This window comes from Trichosurus vulpecula, chromosome 4 (genome assembly GCF_011100635.1).
Source record: "Trichosurus vulpecula isolate mTriVul1 chromosome 4, mTriVul1.pri, whole genome shotgun sequence".
Taxonomy (NCBI): Eukaryota; Metazoa; Chordata; class Mammalia; order Diprotodontia; family Phalangeridae; genus Trichosurus; species Trichosurus vulpecula.
In genome coordinates, this window is record NC_050576.1 from 130,209,948 (window position 1) to 130,233,548 (window position 23,601).

Genomic DNA, 23,601 nt, shown 5'->3' on the forward strand with positions numbered 1-23,601 from the left:
ATTATTATTAGAGAATGATCCCAAAGATTGAATCTGGTCTATCTGACAGGGGTCAAGGTTCTGATACTTGGGTCACACTGTTATCAAAATAATAATATGACATTTATCAATTTAGCTATTTAATACTGGTTTTGAAAAACAGAAAAGGAATCAGTGGGATAGACTAGACATGACTTCTTAAACAGTTTAAGAAGCACTGGGAGCTGAACAAGCAGCAGGCACAATTGAAAAGAATAGACTATTACTTGATAAACCCCAAAACATAAATTAGTGAAGGAAAGGACTCCCTTTTTTATAAGAAATGCTGGAAAAACTAAAAAGTAGTTGGGTAGAAATTATCCTATGCCATGTTCTCCAAAAAGCTCAAAAATATATGTTGTCATAATATAAAAGGTAATATAAATAAAAGGCATCAGAAGAGAGCAAGAGGTAGTATCTTTTATATTTATGGCTATGGGAAAAATTCTCAGCCATACAAGAGATTCAGAATTCAGAAAAGAAAAACATGACAGTTTTAGTCACATAAAACTAAAAAAAAACACTTTTATACACATAATCAACAAAGATAGAATAAGAGGAGAGATTGTAGCATAGAAAACATATTTGAATCAAGATCAGTGTTAAAAATCTAATATCTGAGATGCTTAGGGAATTGATATAAATATCTAACACCAAGTCATTCCTCTGTAGATAAAGGACATAAAGTCTCCAGAAGAAGAATTGTAAACCATAAATAACCATATGAATACATACTCTAGATTACTAAAAGAAAAGCAAATCAAAGATAAGAGAAACACAAATAAAAATAACTGAGATTTTACCTCACACTCTGCAAATTGATGATGACAAAAAGCAGGAATAGCAAACATTTGAAGGTTTGTGGGAGACACACTAATGAACTGTTAGTGGAGTTGTGAATTGATTGAACCATTCTGGAATGCAATTTGGAATTATGCTTTTCAAAAAATATGGTGAAGATTCCACATTAATCCTCTCTCCCAGTCATCCCACTATTGAGCACATTCCCAAAGGAAGTCAAAGACATATATAAAGGTCAAATATATATCAAAATATTCTAAGCAGCACTTTTGTTGTAGCACTGGACACAAAATAAGTACCCGTTATTGGGAAATGACTGAAAAACAAGGACATATGAACATAAAGGAGTATTATAATGCAGTAGAATACAAGGAATTCAGAGAAATGTAGGAAGATTGTTATTAACTGACATAAAGTGAAATAATCAGAACTAAAAGAACTATATTCATGACACAACAATGTAAGTGAAAAGATCACAAAAAGGTAGTTTAACTCTGAGTTAATGAAAAACCAGTAAAAACTCCTGGGGATTTTTATGTGGAAAAAAAAAAACATGTCCTTCTTCACATCAAAGAAGTAGGGACTACTAAGACAAAATATTGCGGGCATGTTACAGAGTCCATGGTGCCAGATGACTTTCTAATGTAGGAATAGAATGTTACTGTACTAGACAGTCAATAAACATTTATTAAGTGCCAGGCATTGTGCTAGTCCCTGAGGAAGATCTTGAACTTCTCCCACCCCCCAAAAAAGTTTTTCAATAATAATCAATAAACATTTATTAAGCATCTAATAGGTGCCAGATACTATGTGCTAATCACATATTTTTATTCCCCATGCCCCCTTTTTTCAATAATGATAATAATAATTAATAAATGCTTATTAAGCACCTATTATGTGCCAAGCATTATGCTAATCCCTTCTGGAGATCTTATACCTCTTCCCTCCACACGCACACCAAAAAAATCATTTCAGAACATCTTTCCCCAAAACAAACCTACAGAAGATTTTACCACCAAGATCCTCCAGACTAGCATGCGAATGAATATGAGAAAGAACAAAAGCTAAATGGAGAAGTCAATTCTGCCTTCTACCTTTATGCACCCATATTCTTACCTTAATGTTTATCTACCAACAACAATCACAAAAAAAACCATCTTCGCTCCAGCACATAATCCTCGCTTCCCTATGTAGTCATGGAATTAATTACCTCCTGCAAGGCTTTTTCCCCTAAAATACTGTTTTCCCAAAACCACCTAACAACGTCAGGTACCATAGGTCAGTATTTCATAGACCCAGACTTGGCTCTGGAATCTAGGGCAATAGGGAACAGCACAAGCCAAGATGGAAGTTACTACTCATTTCTAGCTGACATTTTCCCATTTGCTTTCCACACACTGTTGCCCCAGAAGGTGGTACAAGAATATCCCAGGATGTTCTTGAGACGGAGGAATGGATGGATGAGGCACCATGAAGAAATAAATACCTTTGATGAGAGAAACTCATCAAAATGGTACAGGGTCTGAGACTTTAGGAGTTGTTTCCAGTAACTCATTCCAGTTTTGTCTCTCTTATGTATGTATTGACTATTTTCTAATCTTTCAGAAATTACTTAGACATTTAAAAATTAGGATTGTATCAGTTTTTTCCTAGAGACAAATTTAGAAGATATCCAAAAATCACTTTTCCTTTTTTTTCTTTTTAAATTTAGGAAATTCACTCAGGTCTGGTTCTCAAACAACCCTGGGTAGCATCATCAAGTATAACGACAATATAGAGTTTAATCATCATTTTGCTACTAGAGATACAATATCTCTCTCCTTTTTCATGAGTCTCTTTATAAAGAACAAATATCCTATACTAATTGCAGGTAATAATAGAAATAAATTAGAGAAAAATTAAACTATAGCCAATGCTAATAAGTAGTTTGGTATAACCGATTTAAAATACTATTGTGATTTAATGACATATTTTATAAATACAGCTTCAGAAAGATTCATATCTGTGTTGTTGAAGAGAAAGTTAAAATACTATATTTGTTGAGGTAGGCATAATAATTCATTTTCCTCTAGAGTTTAATTATACGTATGGTGCTTTTATTTCCTCAAAACTGCTATTTTAAAAGCCGATAATATCTTAGTTTGCATATGATTCTTCAAGACCCATTAACATTTCATTTATCTTTGTCAGAGAATAAGTATAAATGACTGATATATGCATATGACAAATATGCCCTTGAATAATCAGAATGTTCCACTTGAATAATCAAAAAATTCCAAAATCCCTTTGTCAGGTCATAACTTACTCTCCTTATTCCCTATGCTTCTAAATCTACTCTTTGTCTTTACCAGGACTTCCAATCCCTCCATCTTGTGGAATCTTCCAGGCTATCACCTTGCTCTAACCTCACTTTCCTCCCTTCTCAGCTTCAAAGCTATCATTCATCTCTATACTATGGTACTCTTTCAGCTCTGGATTACTTCTACCATTATTTATTTTTCTTCTGACATTTCCAATGCAAAGACCATTTTCATCTACAGAAAAAAACAACCCACAGAAACAAAATAAGAACTAAGCCCCTATTGTTTCAATTCTCAGTTAGCATCCTCCCATATTCCCAAACAAAGTCTGCATCCTTTCTTTGATCTTCCTTCTCTCAAATAGCTTTTAAAAACCCTCTTTGCTGTCCTCCACTTCCCTTGCCAGCATCAGCTCATTCTGAGCTTTAGCATTTCTAGGTCTATTTTTATAATATCATGCTACACTCATATTCATCTGTACATGTCTTCAGAATCTGATTTAGTTGTTGAATTCCCTGTGTATCCACATTAGTCTCTTCAAACCAATCCCATTTTTCTTCCTTTCTGTGTCTAAAGAATTTCTTTCTTATGTATCTCCCATCCCATCTGAGCTAAATTCCTTAGAAGCATTTTGCTCCATGAGATCCTACTTATCTTTCCTCTGAACCCTTGGAAATCTACTTTACCAAAACCTAGGTTGCACATCAGCCTATGCCAAGATTATCTCTCTTATTCTCTCACAAAGTCCAGGATGAAATGGTCACTTCACCTCAAAGTTTCCATCATTTCCACCTCAGCAATTAGTTCTTCCCTGTTAGTAAGAATGAAATCCAGAAAAGAATTTCTCCTTGCTAGTTCCTCAAACTTTTAAAAGATTAATTAGCACTTATGTAAATTACTAATTGCTCTGCTTTTGGAAGAAATAGCTCTAACATGTTTCCTATAACTGAAATTCCCTTTCACTACTATACCAAATCTCTGTGCCAGATTTGTGATCAGTTTCTCAAATTCTTCATCTATTTATTTTTCTCAAGAGTTTCCCAAACTCTTCTTTCTGTGCAATGATAAAATCCCTTCTATTTCCCCTGGTTCTGTCCTCTGGATCGTGGATTTCCTCGCATTTAGTCACCTTCTTAATATGAAATGCCAACCCAACTATCCCCTGCCTTTTTACCTATCCTGTTTCTTCTGAATAAAGTATACTCATCCAGATAGATATTTCAGGCATGGGTTTCATTCCACTAAGTCTTACTGTGATATCCATGAGGTTATATTGGGATCTTCACTTCTTATTTGTTGCCTAAACTTTTGGCATTTGTGTATAGAAGCTTGAAGCCATAGAACTCATTACCATTTCCCCAACTTTTCTCCCTTTTTGAACTTCCCTAATTCTATTAAGGATGCTACCATGATCCCAGTCACCCAGGTTTCCAATCCAGGCTTTCTACTCCATTTCCCACTTTTTGCAAACACATGTATTCTGTTCCCAAATCTTGTTCTCTACAACATCTTTCACATATCCTGTTCCCAAATCTTGATCTCTGCAACATCTTTCACATTTTCACTTTCTCCAGCTCATTTTACAGATGAGGAAACTGAGGCAAACAGGGTTAAGTGACTTGCCCAGAGTCATATAGCTGGTAAATATCTGAGACCAGATTTGAACTCACAAAGATGAGTCTTTCTGACTCCAAGGCTGAAAGTCTATCCACTGTGCTACCTAGCTGCCCTTCTATGTAGTAGATACTTAATAAATATTTGTTGATTGATTGATTTGATAAAGCAAAGAAGTACATAATTCATTGTGAAATATTTCTATTAAAGTTTACAACTTTAAGAAGTCATGATACATATATCTCTCCTCTCTTCTAAACCTTCTGCAGTCTAGCCTCTGACCTAATCAGGCAATTGAAACTATTCCCCCCAAAGACACCAATGATCTACTAATTGCTAAATCTAATGGCCTTTTCTCAATCTTCATCCTTCTTGACCTTTCTGAAGCTTTTAACACCCTTTGGATCACCCTCTTTTCCTGGATCCCCTTTCCCCTCTAGGTTTTTGTGACAGTGACATTGCTCTCTCTTGGTTCTCCTCCTACCCATTTGACCACTCCTTTTCAGTCTCTTTTTCTGGGTCTTCATCCAGGTCATGATCGCTAATCTTGGATGTCCCCCTAAGTGTCTGTAGAGATTGCTCTTCTCTTCTCCCTCTGTACTATTTTGCTTTGTGATCTTATCAGCTCCCATGGATTCAGTTATCATGTCTATCCCAATGGTTCCCAGACCTACTTATTCATCCCTAACCTCTCTCCTGATCTCCAGTCTCACATCTCCAACTGCCTAATGGACCATCTCAACTGGATGTCTTTGGACATCTTAAACTCAGCATTCAAAAACTGAACTCATTTTCTTTTTTCCTAAGCCCTCACTTCTTCCTATTTTTCTTATTAATGTCAAGGTCACTGCCATGTTCCCAGTCACCCCTATTCTCAACACAAGTATCACCCTTGACTCCTACCTCACACTTACTCCATACATCCAGTCTATTGCCAAGTCCTGTCCTTTCTACTCACAACATGTCTTTTATATGCTCCCTTCTCTCCACTCACATAACCTCCACCCTAGTACAAGCCAACATCACTGCATTTCTGGACCTAATATTACAGTAACCTTCTGGTTAGTCTCCTTGCTACAAGTCAATCTCTATTCCAAATCATCAATTGTCAAAGTAGTTTTCTTTAAGCACAAGAGTGGCTATGCCATTGCCCCCAACAAATTAGCCACAACGGAACATGTAAACACAACTTTAGAGGGCGTGAAAAAACACTTTGGAGGAAATGTCTGCTGTCTCAGGTGGCAACTGGAGAAGTTGGAAACAGCTGCTGCATATTTGGTACCTATTCTCTCAGCAACCAATAATGAAATACCCATTTTGACCAGTGAAAGTGGGAATAGTTGCAGTACCAAGGCTAACTGTCTGCACTCCAACTCCAGTAGCCAATCCATCTTCTCATTGACTTGAAAGATGTGTTCCCACCACTCCTGCTGCTGCTGTCCCTGTTACTCTTTATGCCATCTACTCCCACAAGAATTTCCTTGTCTCTTCCTCAGCTAGCACTGTTTTTTTAAACTACTCAACCAGAAACACATACAACCAAGCCCAAAATGTTTCTTCTTGCCAGAAGGAGTCAATAAAGCCAACACTGGGATGATTGTAACAGCTTCCTAATTAATGTCCCTGCTTGTATTTCCTCTCTACAGATATCTTCATATAGCTGCCAAAAATGATTTTCATAAAGTGCCGAAAGAACCTTGTTATTCCTCTACTCAAATAAGCAACTTTGGCTCACTATTGCCTCTAAGATCAAATATAAACTCTTCTTGGGTTTTAAAGCCCTTCCCAACCTGTCTCCAACCCATCCTTCCAAACTTATATATTGTTTCACTTTCTGCATTCTCCATCCAGTCAAACTGGCCATCTAGTTGCTCCTTACACATAGCACTCCTCTCATCTCTCTACTTTTATAATGGCTATTCTCAAGCCCAAAATGTACTTCCACCTTACTTCAGTCTCTTAGAATCCCTTGTTTCTTCAAAACTTAGCTCAAACTGCATCTTCTATGTAAAGCCTCTCCTAATCAACTAATTACAAATGTACTCCACCCCCAAAAAATCATTTTAAATTTATTTTCGAACACTAAGAAGTACTTTCTTAATTTTTCCAGAAAGGGGACCACAAGATGTTGTCTGCTTCCACTGCCACAGTCCACATGCCTGATGACCCTGTGCTTCTTTTGTCTCTGTTAACTTTCACTTCTCAGTATTTCATATCCCATCTCTCCATTCCTCCTTTGCTGCTTCTAATCTGCTATTCATTATAAGCTGGAGGAAAGCTAATAACCAAAGCTTAATTTTTGCACACAATTCTCAGTCTCCCTCTTGACTGAGAGTGAGCATACACTCTCCTGCAGTGTGTAACTACAATTTTCCTCATGGATGAATCACTACATCTAGATGATTTAGGTGCTGGATACCTGGCACCCCAATAGGCTTGTATATAGCACATGCTTTGGGCTATTTTCCCAATCTGCCTTTGCCCTGGAAGATCAAGTCCCCATAGAAAGGTTTCCATGCTTCCTCTCAGATTTCTAAGAGCAGCCCTTGAAGGTTGGGAGGTCGTTTCCTAATGTTACAACTTTTCCAGTCCCCATTGGTGTGATTCTCCCATTCCCATGATATCAGTTGGTAACAATTAGTCAGCTAGACTTAACTAGCTTTTAGAAAGAAATATTTACTGAGATGGTATAGTAAGAAGAGTTGGCATAAAACATCCCCCCCAAACATCTGTGATTCTCTCCCACAAGGACATGTGGAATACAATGGAAAGTGGGTTCAAGCGTAGAGCACATGTGGCATAGATGAGAACTCACAGTCCCTGGTTTCTGAAATTCCTTTCCTTTCCTTCACAGAGTACTCATAAAGTTCCCATTTAGCAAAGTGGAGCTTTTCTGCTGGACCCTTTGGAGAACCTTGAAACTGCCTTTCCTCAATGTGTCTCTCTTGTTCTTGGCTCCCAGTACAGACATTGCTTCCTATTCCTGCCCTTCTGGGGTTTCTGCTAGGATACTAAGTGTGTTCTAGGATCCTCTGGATCCCTTTAAGTTCACAAGGTCTTCCTCTGGTCCAGAGGGTGGGGAAGAGATCAAGATGAAGACCCAGACCCTTCTCCTCTCAAGTGATTGCTTCTCATGAGCTGGGATAGAGCCTTCCGCTTCTAAGCTGCCAGACAAGTTAATCTCTGGCTTCCAAATTGGATTGCTGTGTGGTAGAGGACACAGAGGGCATGAATAAATTTTCTTGTCCAATACCAATAAACCCACTGTACTATTTCATCAAAGGGCTTTCAAGGACTTGTAAACTGATCAAAGGATCCTTTACACTTGGTATCTGAGTTATCTGAGCATTACCCACACCTGGTTCCTGCCTCTGACTTACCTGACAAGAGTATCAGCCAGCATATTTTCACTGCCTCAAGTTAAGGAGGTGAAGAAGCAGGGAAGAGTAATCAAGTAACGTAACCCCACTTACCTCTTCTGATTGGCATTATCTTACTAGTGTTTTAGGGTTCTTCAAGCCAGCTGTGCTTTGCTCACACCATTGTCCTTATATTTATGCTACATTAGCATGGTAACAGATATCCTTCCTCTTCCTTCCTTATAATGCTGGTGTTTGTAGTGGATGGGACCATTTCTGAAAGCACTCTGAAGAGTCAAAAGTACTATACATAAAAAGATGTTATCATATTTTTTACATTGAAATTATTCTGTTTAGGGCAAAAAAATGGCTTTGGATTTATCCACTAAAATCAAGGAACCTGGGAAATTTTGGCAAATTAACCTGAAATGAAAGCAAGAGTTATAATTCCTCACCTATCGTCTCATAAGCGGTTCCAATAGTTTGAGGTGTCATGTTAAACCCCTGATCTTAACCTTCTTAACCATCCTACCACAGAAAACAGAAAAGCTGTGAGTAGTGCTATAACAAAGTCAGGAAAAGCCCTTCTTATGGACTTAGGAGGTGCAAAAAATATCTAAAAGATACCTTGACTGTCCCTAGCCTTCCATGCTAACCCCTAAGAGAAGAGTAAACAATTTTATATTCTTGCCTTAGGCACAAAATCAGATCATTTGGGGTGTTTGAGTATTGATTATTAAATTAATTTAAAATAATGTAAAAGTTTCTAAAAATCTATTTGGTCATTTTATTAGGTTAAAAATCTGATTCATCATATTCTTCTTTTTCTTTTAGGAGAGTCTGGTGTTGGGAAGACTGCTGTCATTAACCAAATGCTTGAGAAACTTCAGGGCCCAGGGGGATTAGAGATAAAACTTGGAACTATTTTAGGAAATGTTTTATTGTATAAGAGAATTAAAAAATCCAGGTGTTGTACATGTTAAACTCTAACCTTGCTTATCTTGAAAAAAATTTTTCAAATATATGTGCATGAAAATCCAGGTTAACCAAAAAAGTTAGAGGGTTTTTCCCCAAAAATGTTATAGTTGGACACCTTTAAATTATAAGCTTCTCTATCATATTTAAAATATGATTTGTGACAATTTATTTTACTTTCATCTTTTGAGAGATGTATACATTACATAAAATGAGGTAAATCTCTGAATTTCATTTATATTTACACAGATGACTATAGGAATCATAGAATTTTAGACCTGGAAGGGAAACTGAGGCTCAATGAGGTTAAGTGACTTGACCAAGGTCACATATCTAGTATATGAAAGAGCCAGTGCATATAATTAGGTTTAAAACACTATCTAGTCTTATTATGCACATGCTATTAGCACATACTTGCATAAGCACTCATAGTATGCAACATATAATACCCTGTGATATAATGAATAATAATGAGAAAACCTGGCTTTCTAGTTTTGCACCTCTAAGGTTTATTCATGGAACTATTGCATTGTCTCTTTGCTTCAAATATCCTATTTGTAAGATAAATACAGCATATCCTTCTTATCTGATTAGCAAGGATGTTGTGAAATTAGTCTCCAGTTAGATGTACTGGGAATGAATGGGCTGTTATAAGGAAATGCAAGGATATCCAAAGCATCCTTCTGTGTCCTAGATGGGAGAGAAAAAATTGGACACTGAGCAGAAAAGAGATATGATTTAAGTTGTCTTAGAATAAGAGCGGGAAGGAGTCTCTGCTTTGAAATGCTGGCTTACTGCTCCAATATAGCTTCCTTTTCTATAGGGAAGCTGATATGGTCATTTCACGGTAGTTGGAGCTCATCTCCTGTCACAGAAGCTGAAATCTGAAATGAATGGCTGCCATGCCCTACCTCCAGCAGGACTCAGAGTGTACCTTCTAAGCTAGGAACCCCTCTTCCTTACTTAGAAAGAAAAAAGAGAGATCAAATTTGTCATCATTTTTAATTCTTCCAGTAGAAGAGTTTGGCAGAGGCCAAATCCATCTTCACAAAGAAAAGAAATTATAATGAGTTGGGCTACTATTTATACTGCTTTTATGAAAGATAATCAGGGCAGCTAGGTGGTGCAGTGAGTAGAGCACCGGCCCTGGAGTCTGGAGGACCTGAGTTCAAATGTGACCTCAGACTCTTAACACACTTACTAGCTCTGTGACCTTGAGCAAGTCACTTAACCCCAATTGCCCTGCCTTTCCCCCCTCCAAAATAAAAAAAAAGACAATCACAGCATGCTAGGTAATATATGTTCATATATTACCTAGCATCTGTATGTAATGGTGTTGGCCATATTTGAATCTTTATGGTTTTAAAGCAGGAAAAAAAGTACAATATAAACAACTTTATGAGAAGGAAACTTTTTTAGTGATTATCTTTTCAAAATGGAGAAGGATTTGTGGAAATCCATATGCACTAATTGTTAGATGGAGAAATCAAAGTCATATTGAAGAAACCTTTAATTTGGAAATGTTCCTGACTTAGATTAGATTCCTTTTATTCTCAAAAATGATACTGAAAATCAATAGAAAATGTGTTTTTAAAAATTTACACACAAAAGAATCACACATACGTGTGTGTATGCATATATTTCATGTCCAAATTATTATTAATTACCAATTAGTGAATTTTCATTGATAACAATTATTTTAATAATATCTTAAAGAAAAATATTTACAATTTTCTTATATGAGTTAGAAACAAAATAGTAGTCTCCAAAATCATAGTCTCCTGTTTTCATTACTTGGATATATCTTTTGACACATTTGTTATAAATAATAATTTTTAAAATAGAAAAGCAAAAAAAAATAGAAAAGCAACATGACATTCACTAACCATGGAGTCAGGAAGACCTGGGTTCAAGTTCTTTGTCTAACAAACACTGGCTGTCTGACTATGGGCAAGTCACTTGCCCCCTACAGAGGTGTGGTAGAACTTGTTCCAAATGGTTAGTGAAAGTCACTCTTAAATTTTCAGTATGAGCATCTACATTTCAAAAGTCCACAATCACTACAAATAAGGGCTTGATTTAATGTTTTGTTGATTTTTTTAGACTTAAAAAAGAGTTGACATTGCAGATTAAACTTTAAAATGCACTTGTTACATTCTTTTTTGGGAGCACCAGGTTGTTAAACATTTTCCAGCATCCTTCTGTATTGCTCTATAAACACTGCTTGAGCTCCCCAGGAGGGCAGTAGAAAAATCAGGGAAAGAAGTCATCAGATGACTGTAGGCTAATAATAGTAATCACTACCGGCATCTATCTTGTGCCTTATCTGATTTAAGCCTCACGACACCCCTGTTTCAATGCCACTAAATAACTGACAAGTACTAATGATTTCAGATTTTTAAATTTTTCATCTGTGTCTGTGATGGAACTTTCCAATGCTAGGCATTTCCCACGTTGATGAAATGACAAATTTAGATCCCCTCTGCCCCCCCCCAAAAAAATGTCATTTAAATAAACTAATCCTGATTTTTTTTCATCAATTTTTAGCAGCCTGCAAGATAATCTCAACTTGTTAATTACAGACAACTTTAAGTCACCGCCTAAAGATTTAGGTATGTGTGGACATTGCGGTAAGTGCAATGAAATAAGCAGTAGCAGTAACTTCCCATCCTACCAAGGTGCAAATCACTTACCATCAGGGGAATACAGCCAACAAATACAGTTGGGATTTTAAATTATGCTTAGTCAACATTGTATGATTGAAGTTTTCAGAAGACATTAAAATTTTCATGGTCATAAATGATTATATTAATGCCTCAAAAAAAAAAAACTAAAACCTACTCAGATTAACAGAACTCATATTGTCTCCAAAGCCAGGTGAATGATGTGGGCAAGGGGAGAGTATCCTTACTCACGAGGGGCTCTTTAAGGGCTCCATAGGTCTGGAGGCAACTGGAGATTTTTTTCGTAATGACTTCTAAGTGTAAAGATCCAATGAACATGTTTGGCAATCTATTGAAGTTAGGAACATAATTAAAATATTTTTAATAGCATCTCTTTTCGTGGTGGCAAAGAATTGAAAACTTAGGGGATGCCCATCAGTCAGGCTATGGCTGAACAACTTATATATAAATGTGATGGAATAACATTGTGCTGTAAGAACTGATGAAAGGGACAACTTTAGAAAAACTTTAGAAGACTTGTATGAACTGATAGAGAAAAACTAGGTGGCGCACTGGATAGAGTGCTGGGCCTGAAGTACTAATGAAAAATTTACAGAGGTTTATTTTTAGTTCAATTTTATTTTATTTTCTGGTACATAGTCTCTCCTCGCATCTCAGTCCTTTCACCAAGAAACACCATGTTCACCAAAAAACCATGTTACAAACATGTATAATCAAACCAAATAAATTCCTCCATTGACCATAGCCCAAAATGTATGTGTGTGTGTGTATACATACAGACACACAGAAATTGATACATATATGTATGTATACATACATGTATATGTGGGAGCATATACATATACATATACATATACATATACATATACATATACACATGCACATATATGTGAACAGCACATTCCACCCTGAGTCCTCTGGAACTGTGGTTACTCATTGTGTTGATCACAATTCCTAAGTCTTTTTAGTTGTTTGTCTTTACAATATTGTTGTCATAGAAATTGTTCTTTTGATTCTGCTCACTTTGTATCACTTCATCATTGTTCGGTCACATCCAACTCTTTGCCAGGTGCCAGCTTTGTCTTCCCACCTACTCCCATCTCTATCTATTGAAATCTTATCTTATAATCTTCAAGACCAAGTTCAAATTTCAGCTCCTCCATAAATCCTATCAATCCAAAATTATTTTTCCTTGCTTTGGACCTCTCTTGAGCACTTATCGTGCACCCATTTTCTATCAGAGTTTTTTGTCTGCGTCGTATTTCCCCAACTAGGTTCTAAGCTCAGCGATTGCCACGACTGAACATTATTTATCTAACACAGTGTTTGGCTTAGTGGACACTTAATCTGTTTTTGTATGAAGAGCAAAGATATTTCCTCAGAATTTCAATGTTTATTTATGTCTAGCTTCCTTTGGACAAAAGTATTATTGGCCTAAAGAGGAAGAACGTGAAGAAAGTCAAACTAAACCGGACAAATCCATTATTGTGTCCACAATAAAATTTAGTGCCAATACAACTGCTAGCAAAACTCAGGAGCTGATTCTTAAGAAATTAATACGAAAAAGTAAAGACATTCATGGAGCTCCAAAAAACAGCCAGGTAAGAGTTCTCCCTCCCCCAACCTCCATTTGGTCATATTGACGCTACTTAAGGACTAGAATTGCTGGGGTCTTTTTTTAATAATAGTAATAGCAAGTAACATTTGCAGAGCTCTTACTTTATGTATCAAGCACAGTGCTAAGCACTCTACAGTGATATTGTTTGATCCTCACAACAACCCCGGGAGGTACGTGCAGTTATTATCCCTATTTTGTAGATACTCAGGCAGACCGAGGAAGAGCGATTTGCCCAGGGTTACACAGCTCGTAAGTGTCTGAGGGAAAATTTGAACTCCAGTTCAGACCTAAAGTCAGCTCTTCTGACTCCAAGCCCGGTATTCTATCCACTGTGACGCCTAGTTGCTCCTAAGGATAAAAAGTGTTAGTAAATAAAAAGAAATTGATAAGGCAAAATCACTTCATATGATTCTGGACAGCTCAGAGCATCAGAAAATTCATTTGATTAAGAAATGAAAAGTGAAAAAAAGTGTAAAAAGCATAATGAAATGTTGCACAGTGCACAGAACACTAAGTAAGGCTTCAGGGAGATGTCAGGAAGATCTGAGTTCAAATCTGGCCTCAGACACACACTAGCTGTGTGATCCTGGTTAAGTCACTTAAACTCTATTTGCCACAGATTCCTTATCCGTATAAAAGAGGTAATAATAATCATAACACCTCTCTCCCACGGTTGTTATGAGGATCAAATGAGATTTTTGTGGTCGTCCAGTTCTTTTTCAGTCTTGTCTGACTGTTTCATGACCCCATTTGGGGTTTTCTCGGCAAAGATACTAGAAAGATTTGCCATTTCCCTCTCCAGCTCACTTGACAGATGAAGAAACTGAGGCAAACAGGATTAAGCGACTTCCCCAGGGACACACAGCTAATAAGTATCAAAGGCTGGATTTGGTTGTAGGAAAATGAATCCTCTGGCACTCTATCCACTGCACTATCTAGCTGCCCCTCAAATGAGATAATACTTATGAAAGCAACTTGCAAATTTTAAACTTCCATATAAATGCTAGCTGCTATTTTATTATTATTATGAAGAATCCCTAATGAGTGGACTAAGAATTTGGAGTGAGAATGTATGATAGAAGGGAAGGCCATAAAATTAAAGGTAGCTGTCAAGGCTGTCTCTGCTAATGCTTTTTTTTTCTACCACCTTTATCCTCTTGTAAATCTGACCAGTAGTAAGAAGCAAAGAGACTGGTGGTGGCTGGATCCTGATTTAAATCTCAAAAAGTCAGCTAGCTATAACTTGACAAACTCCTGCTTTCTAAGCAGATGGGGCTAAAAATGTCAACTGCTGTACCAGAGCAAGTGTGTCTGCCCCACCTCTGCCTTTAGACAAACCCAGATCACTTGTGAAAACACTCCATGTGCTTGGAGCCAGCAACATTTTATCCATAAGATGACTGAATCTCCCTGTGGGGGATCTGAGTCCCTTCCTTGTGCTGTCTGAAGCCAGCGGCTACCAAAATCATTACACAGTTAAGACCAACTGCCGTTTCTGGAGCCAGGATAGAAAGGAAAGTCAGTTTTTCCAGAACTGGCGGAGAGTTTGTGAAACTGAGTCTCAATATTCAATACCATTGTCATTTACAACTGAACTGTCTAGTATACAGCAGGGGCACAAGTGACTACTACTAGTTTTTTGCACACAGTAAGCACTTGATAACTATTTTGTGAATAAATAATAATGCTTTGTTATAGTTAGACAACTAAAGCAAGCCTTAACTAGGGCAGGGCAATGGAGATTCGTTTCAGGGCAACAAAATTGAGAGTGCAAAAATTTGACATGATTTCTTCAATAGAGAAGCACTCAGCACTCTCAGAAGAACTCAGCACTGACTTGGCAAAAATAATTAGTTAAAATAATGATCTAAGGTAGGAATAACATTACTCTGTTGTAATGCAGTATAATAGTGTAGCAATTATCCTTCCTGTTCAACTGACTTTATCTTGATTTTTTTTGGCTTCACCTTACAGAGTTAGCTGGGGTCCTGAGAGGTTATGTTATTTGTTCAGCGTCAAAGGGACACAATTGTGTGTCAGTGTATATAGAGTTTGGACTGGTTTGTGCCAGAACCTCTAACCCATAATCTATACATTCCTATGATCAGAGGCAGGACTTAAATACAGGACTTCCTGTCTGTAAGACCAGCTTTCTCTTCCCTACACCATGGCAACTTTCTGCTTTAAGTTGAAGAATAAGTGTGGATCTGAATTGATAGAGGAATGTCCTCACCTGGGAGTTCCCCATCCCACTGAAATCACAGGTCCAGGTTTTTTTTAAGCTTTTTGTATTATTTTTCACATGAAGAATGACAGAAATGTTTTAAGGCACTATCTGACTTCCTCCCATTGGGTGTCAAAATTCCTAGTTAGGAGAAATCTTGGGGGTGGAGCCAAGATGGCGGCTGAAAAGCAAGGAATTGTGTGAACTCCCCACCAGGTCCCTCCAAAAAACTATAAAAAATGGCTCTGAAAAAATTCTAGAACAGCAGAACCCACAAAATAGCAGAGGGAATCAGAGATCTAGCCCACAACAGCCTGGATGGTCGCTGGATGAGGTCTATCGCTCACGGAGCAGAGGGGAGTGGAGCTCAGCGTGGGCAGCGGCAGGACCAACCAGACCAGCAGCAGGCTGGAACAGGCCCTAGTGCCCTGAATCAGTGAGCTGCAGCAGCTACCAGACTTCTTAACCCACAAACACCAAAGACAACAGAGAAGGTTAGTGGGAAAAGCTGCAGAGGACAGAGTTCACGGTTTGGCCACTGCCCCAGGGGCAGCGGAGGAGGTGCAGCTACAGAACTACAGCTGCAGTTACTTCCAGCCCCAGGCCCACGTGGTGGGAGGAATTAAGTGTCGAATCACAGCAGGAGTGCAGAGCCTGCTTAAGATTTGCATCAGGTCCAGGTTGGTGGTTCTTGAGGAAGGAGGAGTGCTGGTGTGGCAGAGCTGGCTATATAGAAATAGCTCTGAAATCAACAGAGCATCCCCTCAAGCTTGGAACAAAGTACTCTTTGCTCTACCAGCAGTCATACCCTGACGAAAAACTCAAGGGTCAAGTAAGTTGGCTGGGAACATGGCCAGGCAGCAAAAACACACTCAGATTCAGTCTCAGACTTTGGAATCTCTCTTTGGTGACAAAGAAGACCAAAACATACAGCCTAAAGAAATCAACAAAGTCAAAGAGCCTACACCAAAAGGCTCCAAGGAAAACATGAACTGGTCTCAGGCCATGGAAGAGCTCAAAAAGGATTTGGAAAAGCAAGTTAGAGAAGTAGAGGAAAAATTGGGAAGAGAAATGAGAAGGATGCGAGAAAACCATGAAAAACAAATCAATGACTTGCTAAAGGAGACCCAAAAAAATACTGAAAAAAATATTGAAGAAAACAACACTTTAAAAAATAGACTAACTCAAATGGCAAAAGAGCTCCAAAAAGCCAATGAGGAGAAGAATGCCTTGAAAGGCAGAATTAGCCAAATGGAAAAGGAGGTCCAAAAGACCACTGAAGAAAATACTACCTTAAAAATGATATTGGAACAAGTAGAAGCTAGTGACTTTATGAGAAATCAAGATATTATAAAACAGAACCAAAGGAATGAAAAAGTGGAAGACCATGTGAAATATCTCATTGGAAAAACCACTGACCTAGAAAATAGATCCAGGAGAGATAATTTAAAAATTATTGGACTACCTGAAAGCCATGATCAAAAAAAAGAGCCTAGATATCATCTTTCAAGAAATTATCAAGGAGAACTGCCCTGATATTCTAGAGCCACAGGGCAAAATAGAAATTGAAAGAATCCACCGATCGCCTCCTCAAATAGATCCCAAAAAGAAAACTCCTAGGAACATTGTCGCCAAATTCCAGAGCTCCCAGGTCAAGGAGAAAATACTGCAAGCAGCCAGAAAGAAACAATTTGAGTATTGTGGGAAAACAATCAGGATAACACAGGATCTGGCAGCTTCCACATTAAGGGACTGAAGGTCTTGGAAGACAATATTCTGGAGGTCAATGGAGCTAGGATTAAATCCAAGAATCACCTACCCAGCAAAACTATCATGCTCCAAGGCAAAATATGGATTTTCAATAAAATAGAGGCATTTCAAGCTTTCTCAGTGAAAAGACCAGAGATGAATAGAAAATTTGAAACACAAGAATCAAGAGAAGCATGAAAAGGTAAACAAGAAAGAGAAATCATAAGGGACTTACTAAAGTTGAACTGTTTTATTTACATTCCTATGTGGAAAGATGATCTGTATGATTCATTAGACCTCAATATCATAGTAGCTGAAAGGAATATGCATATACGTATATATATATTTATATATATATACATATGTGTGTATACATATATATACATATGTGTGTGTCTATGTATGTATGTATATATGTAGGTGTGTGTATATGTATATCTGTGTGTGTACGTGTATATATATATACACGTATATATATATATATACACGTATATATATATATATACACGTATATATATATATATATATATATATATATATATATATATATATATATATATATATACACGTACACACACAGAGGGCACAGAGTGAGTTGAATATGAAGGGATGATATCTAAAAAAATAAAATCAAATTAAGGGATAAAAGAGGAATATATTGAGAGAGGGAGAAAGGGAGAGATAGAATGGGGTAAATTATCTCACATAAAAGTGGCAAGAAAAAGTGGTTCTCTAGGAAAGGAAGAGGGGGCAGGTGAGGAGGAATGAGTAAATCTTGTTTTCATCAGATTTGACCTGAGGAGGGAATACCATACACACTCAATTGGGTATCTTACCCCACAGGAAAGAAGGAGGAAGAAGATAAAAAAGGGGGGACGATAGAGGGGAGGGCAGATGGGGGGAAGAGGTAATCAAAAACAAACACTTTCGAAAAGGGACGGGGTCAAGGGAGAAAATTCAATAAAGGGGGATAGGTTAGGAAGGAGCAAAACATAGTTAATCTTTCACAACATGAGTATAGTAGAAGGGTTTTACATAATGATACACATGTGGCCTATGTTGAATTTCTTGCTTTCTTAGGGAGGGTGGGTGGGGAGGGAAGAGGGGAGAGAATTTGGAACTCAAAGTTTTAAAAACAGACTTCAAAAACAGAGTTTCAAAAACAACAACAAAGAAAAAAGTTTTTGCATGCAACTAGGAAATAAAATACACAGGAAATGGGGCATAGAAATTTATCTTGCCCTACAAGAGAAGAAGGGAAAGGGGGATGGGAGGGGAGTGGGGTGACAGATGGGAGGGCTGACTGGGGCATGGTGCAACCAGAGTATATGCCATCTTGGAGTGGGCGGGAGGGTAGAAATGGGGAGAAAATTTGTAATTCAAACTCTTGTGAAAATCAATGCTGAAAACTAAATATATTAAGTAAATTAAATAAAAAAAATTTTTTTCAGAAAAAAAAGAAGGGTATTAGCAAACTACTAGGTGGCACAGTTGATAAAAGACTGTGCGTTTTGTCAGGAGGAGCTGAGTTCAAATCCAGCCTCAGATACCTATTAGTTGTGTGACCCTGGGCAAGTTACTTAACCACATTTGCCTCAATTTCCTCACTTATAAAATGAGCTGGAGAAGGAAATGACAAACCTTTCCAGGATCTTTGCCAAGAAAACCAAAATGGGGTCATGAAGACTCAGACATGACTGAAAAGAATGACTGAACAACAACAATAATAAAATTAGGAAACTGAAGTTTGTTTAGAGGAGGGCAGCAGATTTGGTAAGGGGACTGAAAACTTTGCTATATTAGAAAGAAACGATTGAAAGAACTAGAGATGTTTAGCCCAGTGATCAGAGGCCTTGATATGACATAATATCTGTTCTTAAAATATGTGAAGGGGGGCAGCTAGGTGGCGCCGTGAGTACAGCACCGGCCCTGGAGTCAGGAGGATGTGAGTTCAAATTCGACCTCAGACACTTGACACAGGTACTAGCTGTGCGACCTTGGGCAAGTCACTTAACCCCAATTGCCCTGCCAAAAAACCAAAAAAAAAAATATGTGAAGGGTTGTTATTTGGAAGAAGGAATAGACTAATGTGTTTTCAGCAGCTCCTGTGGGTAAAACTTACATGATATTGATCAGCTGTGAAAATGCTTGCCCTGGGTAACTTGACAATAGCAGAACCGTTAATTATAAAGTGTTTAGATGCTGATTTTCAAGCCATGCCTTCTAGCCTTCACCAGTGCCATGGGCAGGAGGAAATAATAATTTTTCTCTTCAGCAGTTGCTGAAGTAGATTAATCTGGTATTTCTACATCTCCTAGTATGGCATAGAAACATCTTCACAAGAGGATGACATCTTTTTGTTTAAAAGATTGTCATTGTTACTCATAACCATTAATATTATGAGAGGTACCTTGCTATAGTGCTGTCATGATTGAATTTGACTTGGAGTGAGAAAGACCTGAGTTTGAACCTCACCTTAGAGGCTTACTAAGTCTGTGACCTAGGACAGATCATATAACCCCTCTCAGCTTCAATTTTCTTATCTGGTTGTTACTTGATCATTATTAATAACCAATACAAGCTTGGTTGTTTGGTTTTCATTGATACTAGATACAATGCAATTGTCAGCAATCATAAAATCTATTGTCAAAAAGCAAGCAGTGATGTTTTCTGTAACATGAGTATTTGTTGCATACGATTTGGACTGGAAATTAGCTGTAGTCAGAGACTCAGAATTTAGAGTCAGGAAAGGAATTTAGAACTCATTTTAGTGCAACTTTTTCACTTTATTGAAGCCAAGAGAGGATGAGTGCTTTGCCCAGCTTTAGAAAGCTAATTATTGGCTTAGAATCTCAGGTCCCATAACCTAATTTCTGGAGTAGGTTCTTTTCAACTACACTATGCTATATTTTAATTGTCATCTAATAGCTATGGTGCTAACGTGATAGGGAATAGGATGATAATGTCATAGATTTAGAACTAGAAGGGTCTGTAGTCATCATCTGCTTCAACTTCCTTATTTTACTCTTGAAACATTATTTTAAAAATATTTTTGGTTTTTTTTTAAACTTTTACACCACTATCACTTCCTGAGAAACCTTTCTCCCACAGGAATCTCCCTTGTAATAAAGAAATACATAAAAGCAAAACAACCATTGATAGTGCCCACAATTCATGCATTCAACAAGTGTAACATGCATTCCATAAATGCTTAGTGTGTGCTATTATGTAGAAGGTAATATAAGTGATGGAGAAACCAAACGTAATTTAAACATCCCCTATCCCCAAGGTTCTTGGATTCTTATGGAGGCATTTATAGCTTATTAAGTCAGAAGCCATGCAGTGCATACTTCATCAGATGGCATAATAAGATCATAGATCTATTGCTGAAAGGGACATCAAAAGACATTTATCCCCACACCCTCCTTTTACAGATGAGGAAACTGAGACTCAGAGAGGTTAAATGACTTGCCCAATGTCACAAAGATAGTAATCAACAGGGGTAAAATGTGTACGTAAGTACAGGTTCTCTTTCGGCTATACCATGCTATGGCATACCACTATTTCACCAGAAATATTGAATCTTTATGAATTTGCATGTAGCACAGAATTAGTTCTGGGACTTCTGGAGCTGGGATTAGTTATTGCAATAAATCTTAATTCTGACATAAAAAAAAATTCCTAGTTAATGGTTTTGTAGGGAGGTGATCCATATCTAGCAAGTAGTTCTGCCCGTGGGTAATACAGACTTTCTCAAACTATCTGTCCTTGGACCTATTAATCACCCTATCCAAATAAAAGATGAGTGGAGATTCTATTTCAATTGTATTTTAATAAGAGTAATAAAAATAATAGCTAACATATGGTGCTTTCAGGTTTGCAAAGCTTTTCACATTTGATCATTCCATTTGATCCTCCCAACAACCCTGTGAAGTAGCCACTATTATTATTTTCATTTTACAAGTGAAGAAACTGAGGCTCAGAGAGGATAAGTGGCATGCCGAGGGTCACACACCTAATAAAGGGTCTGAAATCAGGTCTTCCTGACCCCAAGTCCAGCACAACATCCACCACACCTCACAGCTCAATGAGGTCCCCCACACTACTGAGTGTGGCACAGATACACATTAAAATTTAATTGGGAAATGTTTAACAAAATTAATTAAAATGCAGTAAATCATATTTAATATTAATTTGTATTTTTCTAAGTCAATATGCAACCCACAGAAATCTATTTCTATTTGAGTCTGATACCAGTGTACTGAGACAAATGAAAAACCTGACAGACAAAGTTTTGGGTAAATTAATAATCAATTTATTAATTAGCCTAGCTGATAATTAATAAATTGATGGTCCATGGTTTCTCTGTAACCAAAGGTACCTAATGGAGATACTAAATGCCTTAAATATTTTTGGAATAAGGAATGTCCCTGACAGGTGAAAATCAACCCTGATTGGGGAACTATCAATGGGGGGGTGGGGGAGATGCATATTAATGAAGAGACGGACTATAAGTCTTCAGTTGCTCCTGCTAAGAATATGGTTTGATAACGAGACTCAGCCACCTCCAGCAATCTTGGCAAAGCAATCCATCTCTACCCAAACCATTCAGGTTGGTTTTCTCCTGCGTTAGCTGGGTCACCCTAAACTCCAAAGGAGAGGTACAAGGACATGCACTTACTGCTTTAGGGCTGGAAAGCACCTAGATTAGATTCTGTTTACACTCTAAACAAAAGTTAGGTCTTCTAGTCAAATGAAGTCCCGACCAAGATCAGGGAGCATGTTCCCTGTGGGGAACCTGTGGCCTGGAAGCCACACGTGGCCCTCTAGGTCCTCAAGTGTGGCCCTTTCACTGAATCCAAGCTTCACAGCTAAAACTTGGACTTGGTCAAAAGACTGCACCCAAGGACCTAGAAGGCCCCATGTGGCCTCAAGGCCACAAGTTCCCCACACTAGGCAATCTGATCTATCAGCAAGGTCCTTCAGAGACTGACTGACTGGCCTACAGAGGCTGGTCCCTGAATGAGGAAATAGAGAGAAAAAACTTTAATCCTAGTTTAAAAATTTGTTATTAATGTAATAGAAAAATAATAATTTCTCTCAGAACTACTGGACCTAGTTGCCTCTTCTTTCTCTGTAGGAAAGTACAGAGAATTCAAGCTAATTGGTTTTATTTTTAATGAATAACATAAAGTCTTATTTGTAATTATGGTATATTTAGTTGTCACAATTATTTAATAATTTAAAGGAAGGTAAGCATATAATGAATATTAAATTTGTTTACTTATTTCCCAAAGGTGATAATATTTATTGATGATCTGAATTCACCAGTGCCAGAGGAATATGGGGCACAGCCACCCCTGGAATTGGTCAGACAATTATTAGATTTAGAAGGGTTTTATAATACCGAACAACTTACATGGAAGGTATAAATCATTTTTGAGTTTTGTTTACCATAAAATAGCTCAGCTATCTAAACACCCAGGTGTTGCATATGTATACTATAGTATAAGAATGTTTTTTTTACAAAATCAGAAGACTCAAGATTGTCCGTGCTGATTAATTTTGCAAATTAAGCAAATCTAATATTCCAAGGTCCAAAAGCAAATAACCAGACAAAATGAAAACAGGTTGTGAACAAATTAGAATTCGAGTTAAAACTGAATGAATATACACTCACCCTTCTGCTATAACATTGTTTATTTTACTCTCTAAATCGATTAATGGTAATTTTTGTCCAATGCATCATTTATTATATTGTGGAATGCCTGACAAAAATGTGGGATGACAGATCTTTAAATCAATATATTTGCAACTTTTCAAATCCATTGATATAGAATTTTTAGTAGTCAATATTGCAAAATGAAAACACTTTGCAAATAGGCATTTCTCTGTGAAATTATTTATATTATCTCCAAACAGATTGTAATCATTTGGAAGAAATAAGATTCAAATACCACTTGTATTCTTATATGTATCTGAATTTAATTTTGGTAAAAGGTATTTCATTTCAAAGCCCTCTGTGTTTAATTTCAGAATTCTTACTTATTAAAGGTGTCGTCCCTTCTCCAAGTCCTTGTCACATGCTCCCTTAAAAGCAGCAGTTTGGTAAATTATACCACCTTGTTTTCTTTGAGGAACTAAAATACAAAGTATCAATCAACAAACATTTATTAAGTTCTTTCTGCATGCCAGGACTCTACATGCCAGGCTCTATGCCTATCCCTGGGAATACATATTAACAGTCTCTGATATCAAA

The 23,601-nt window shown here is 37.4% G+C and overlaps 1 protein-coding gene across 1 annotated transcript in view; it reads left to right on the plus strand.

Moving 5' to 3' along the window:
* Positions 1 to 23,601, plus strand: part of DNAH14 (dynein axonemal heavy chain 14) — a 377,809-nt gene that overhangs the window by 224,717 nt on the left and 129,491 nt on the right. Inside the window, exons 46-50 of the mRNA XM_036755542.1 lie at positions 2,531 to 2,689; positions 8,927 to 9,059; positions 11,615 to 11,697; positions 13,159 to 13,352; positions 22,640 to 22,768. Coding sequence (XP_036611437.1) covers positions 2,531 to 2,689; positions 8,927 to 9,059; positions 11,615 to 11,697; positions 13,159 to 13,352; positions 22,640 to 22,768 — 698 coding nt within the window. The remainder of the gene's footprint in view (positions 1 to 2,530; positions 2,690 to 8,926; positions 9,060 to 11,614; positions 11,698 to 13,158; positions 13,353 to 22,639; positions 22,769 to 23,601) is intronic.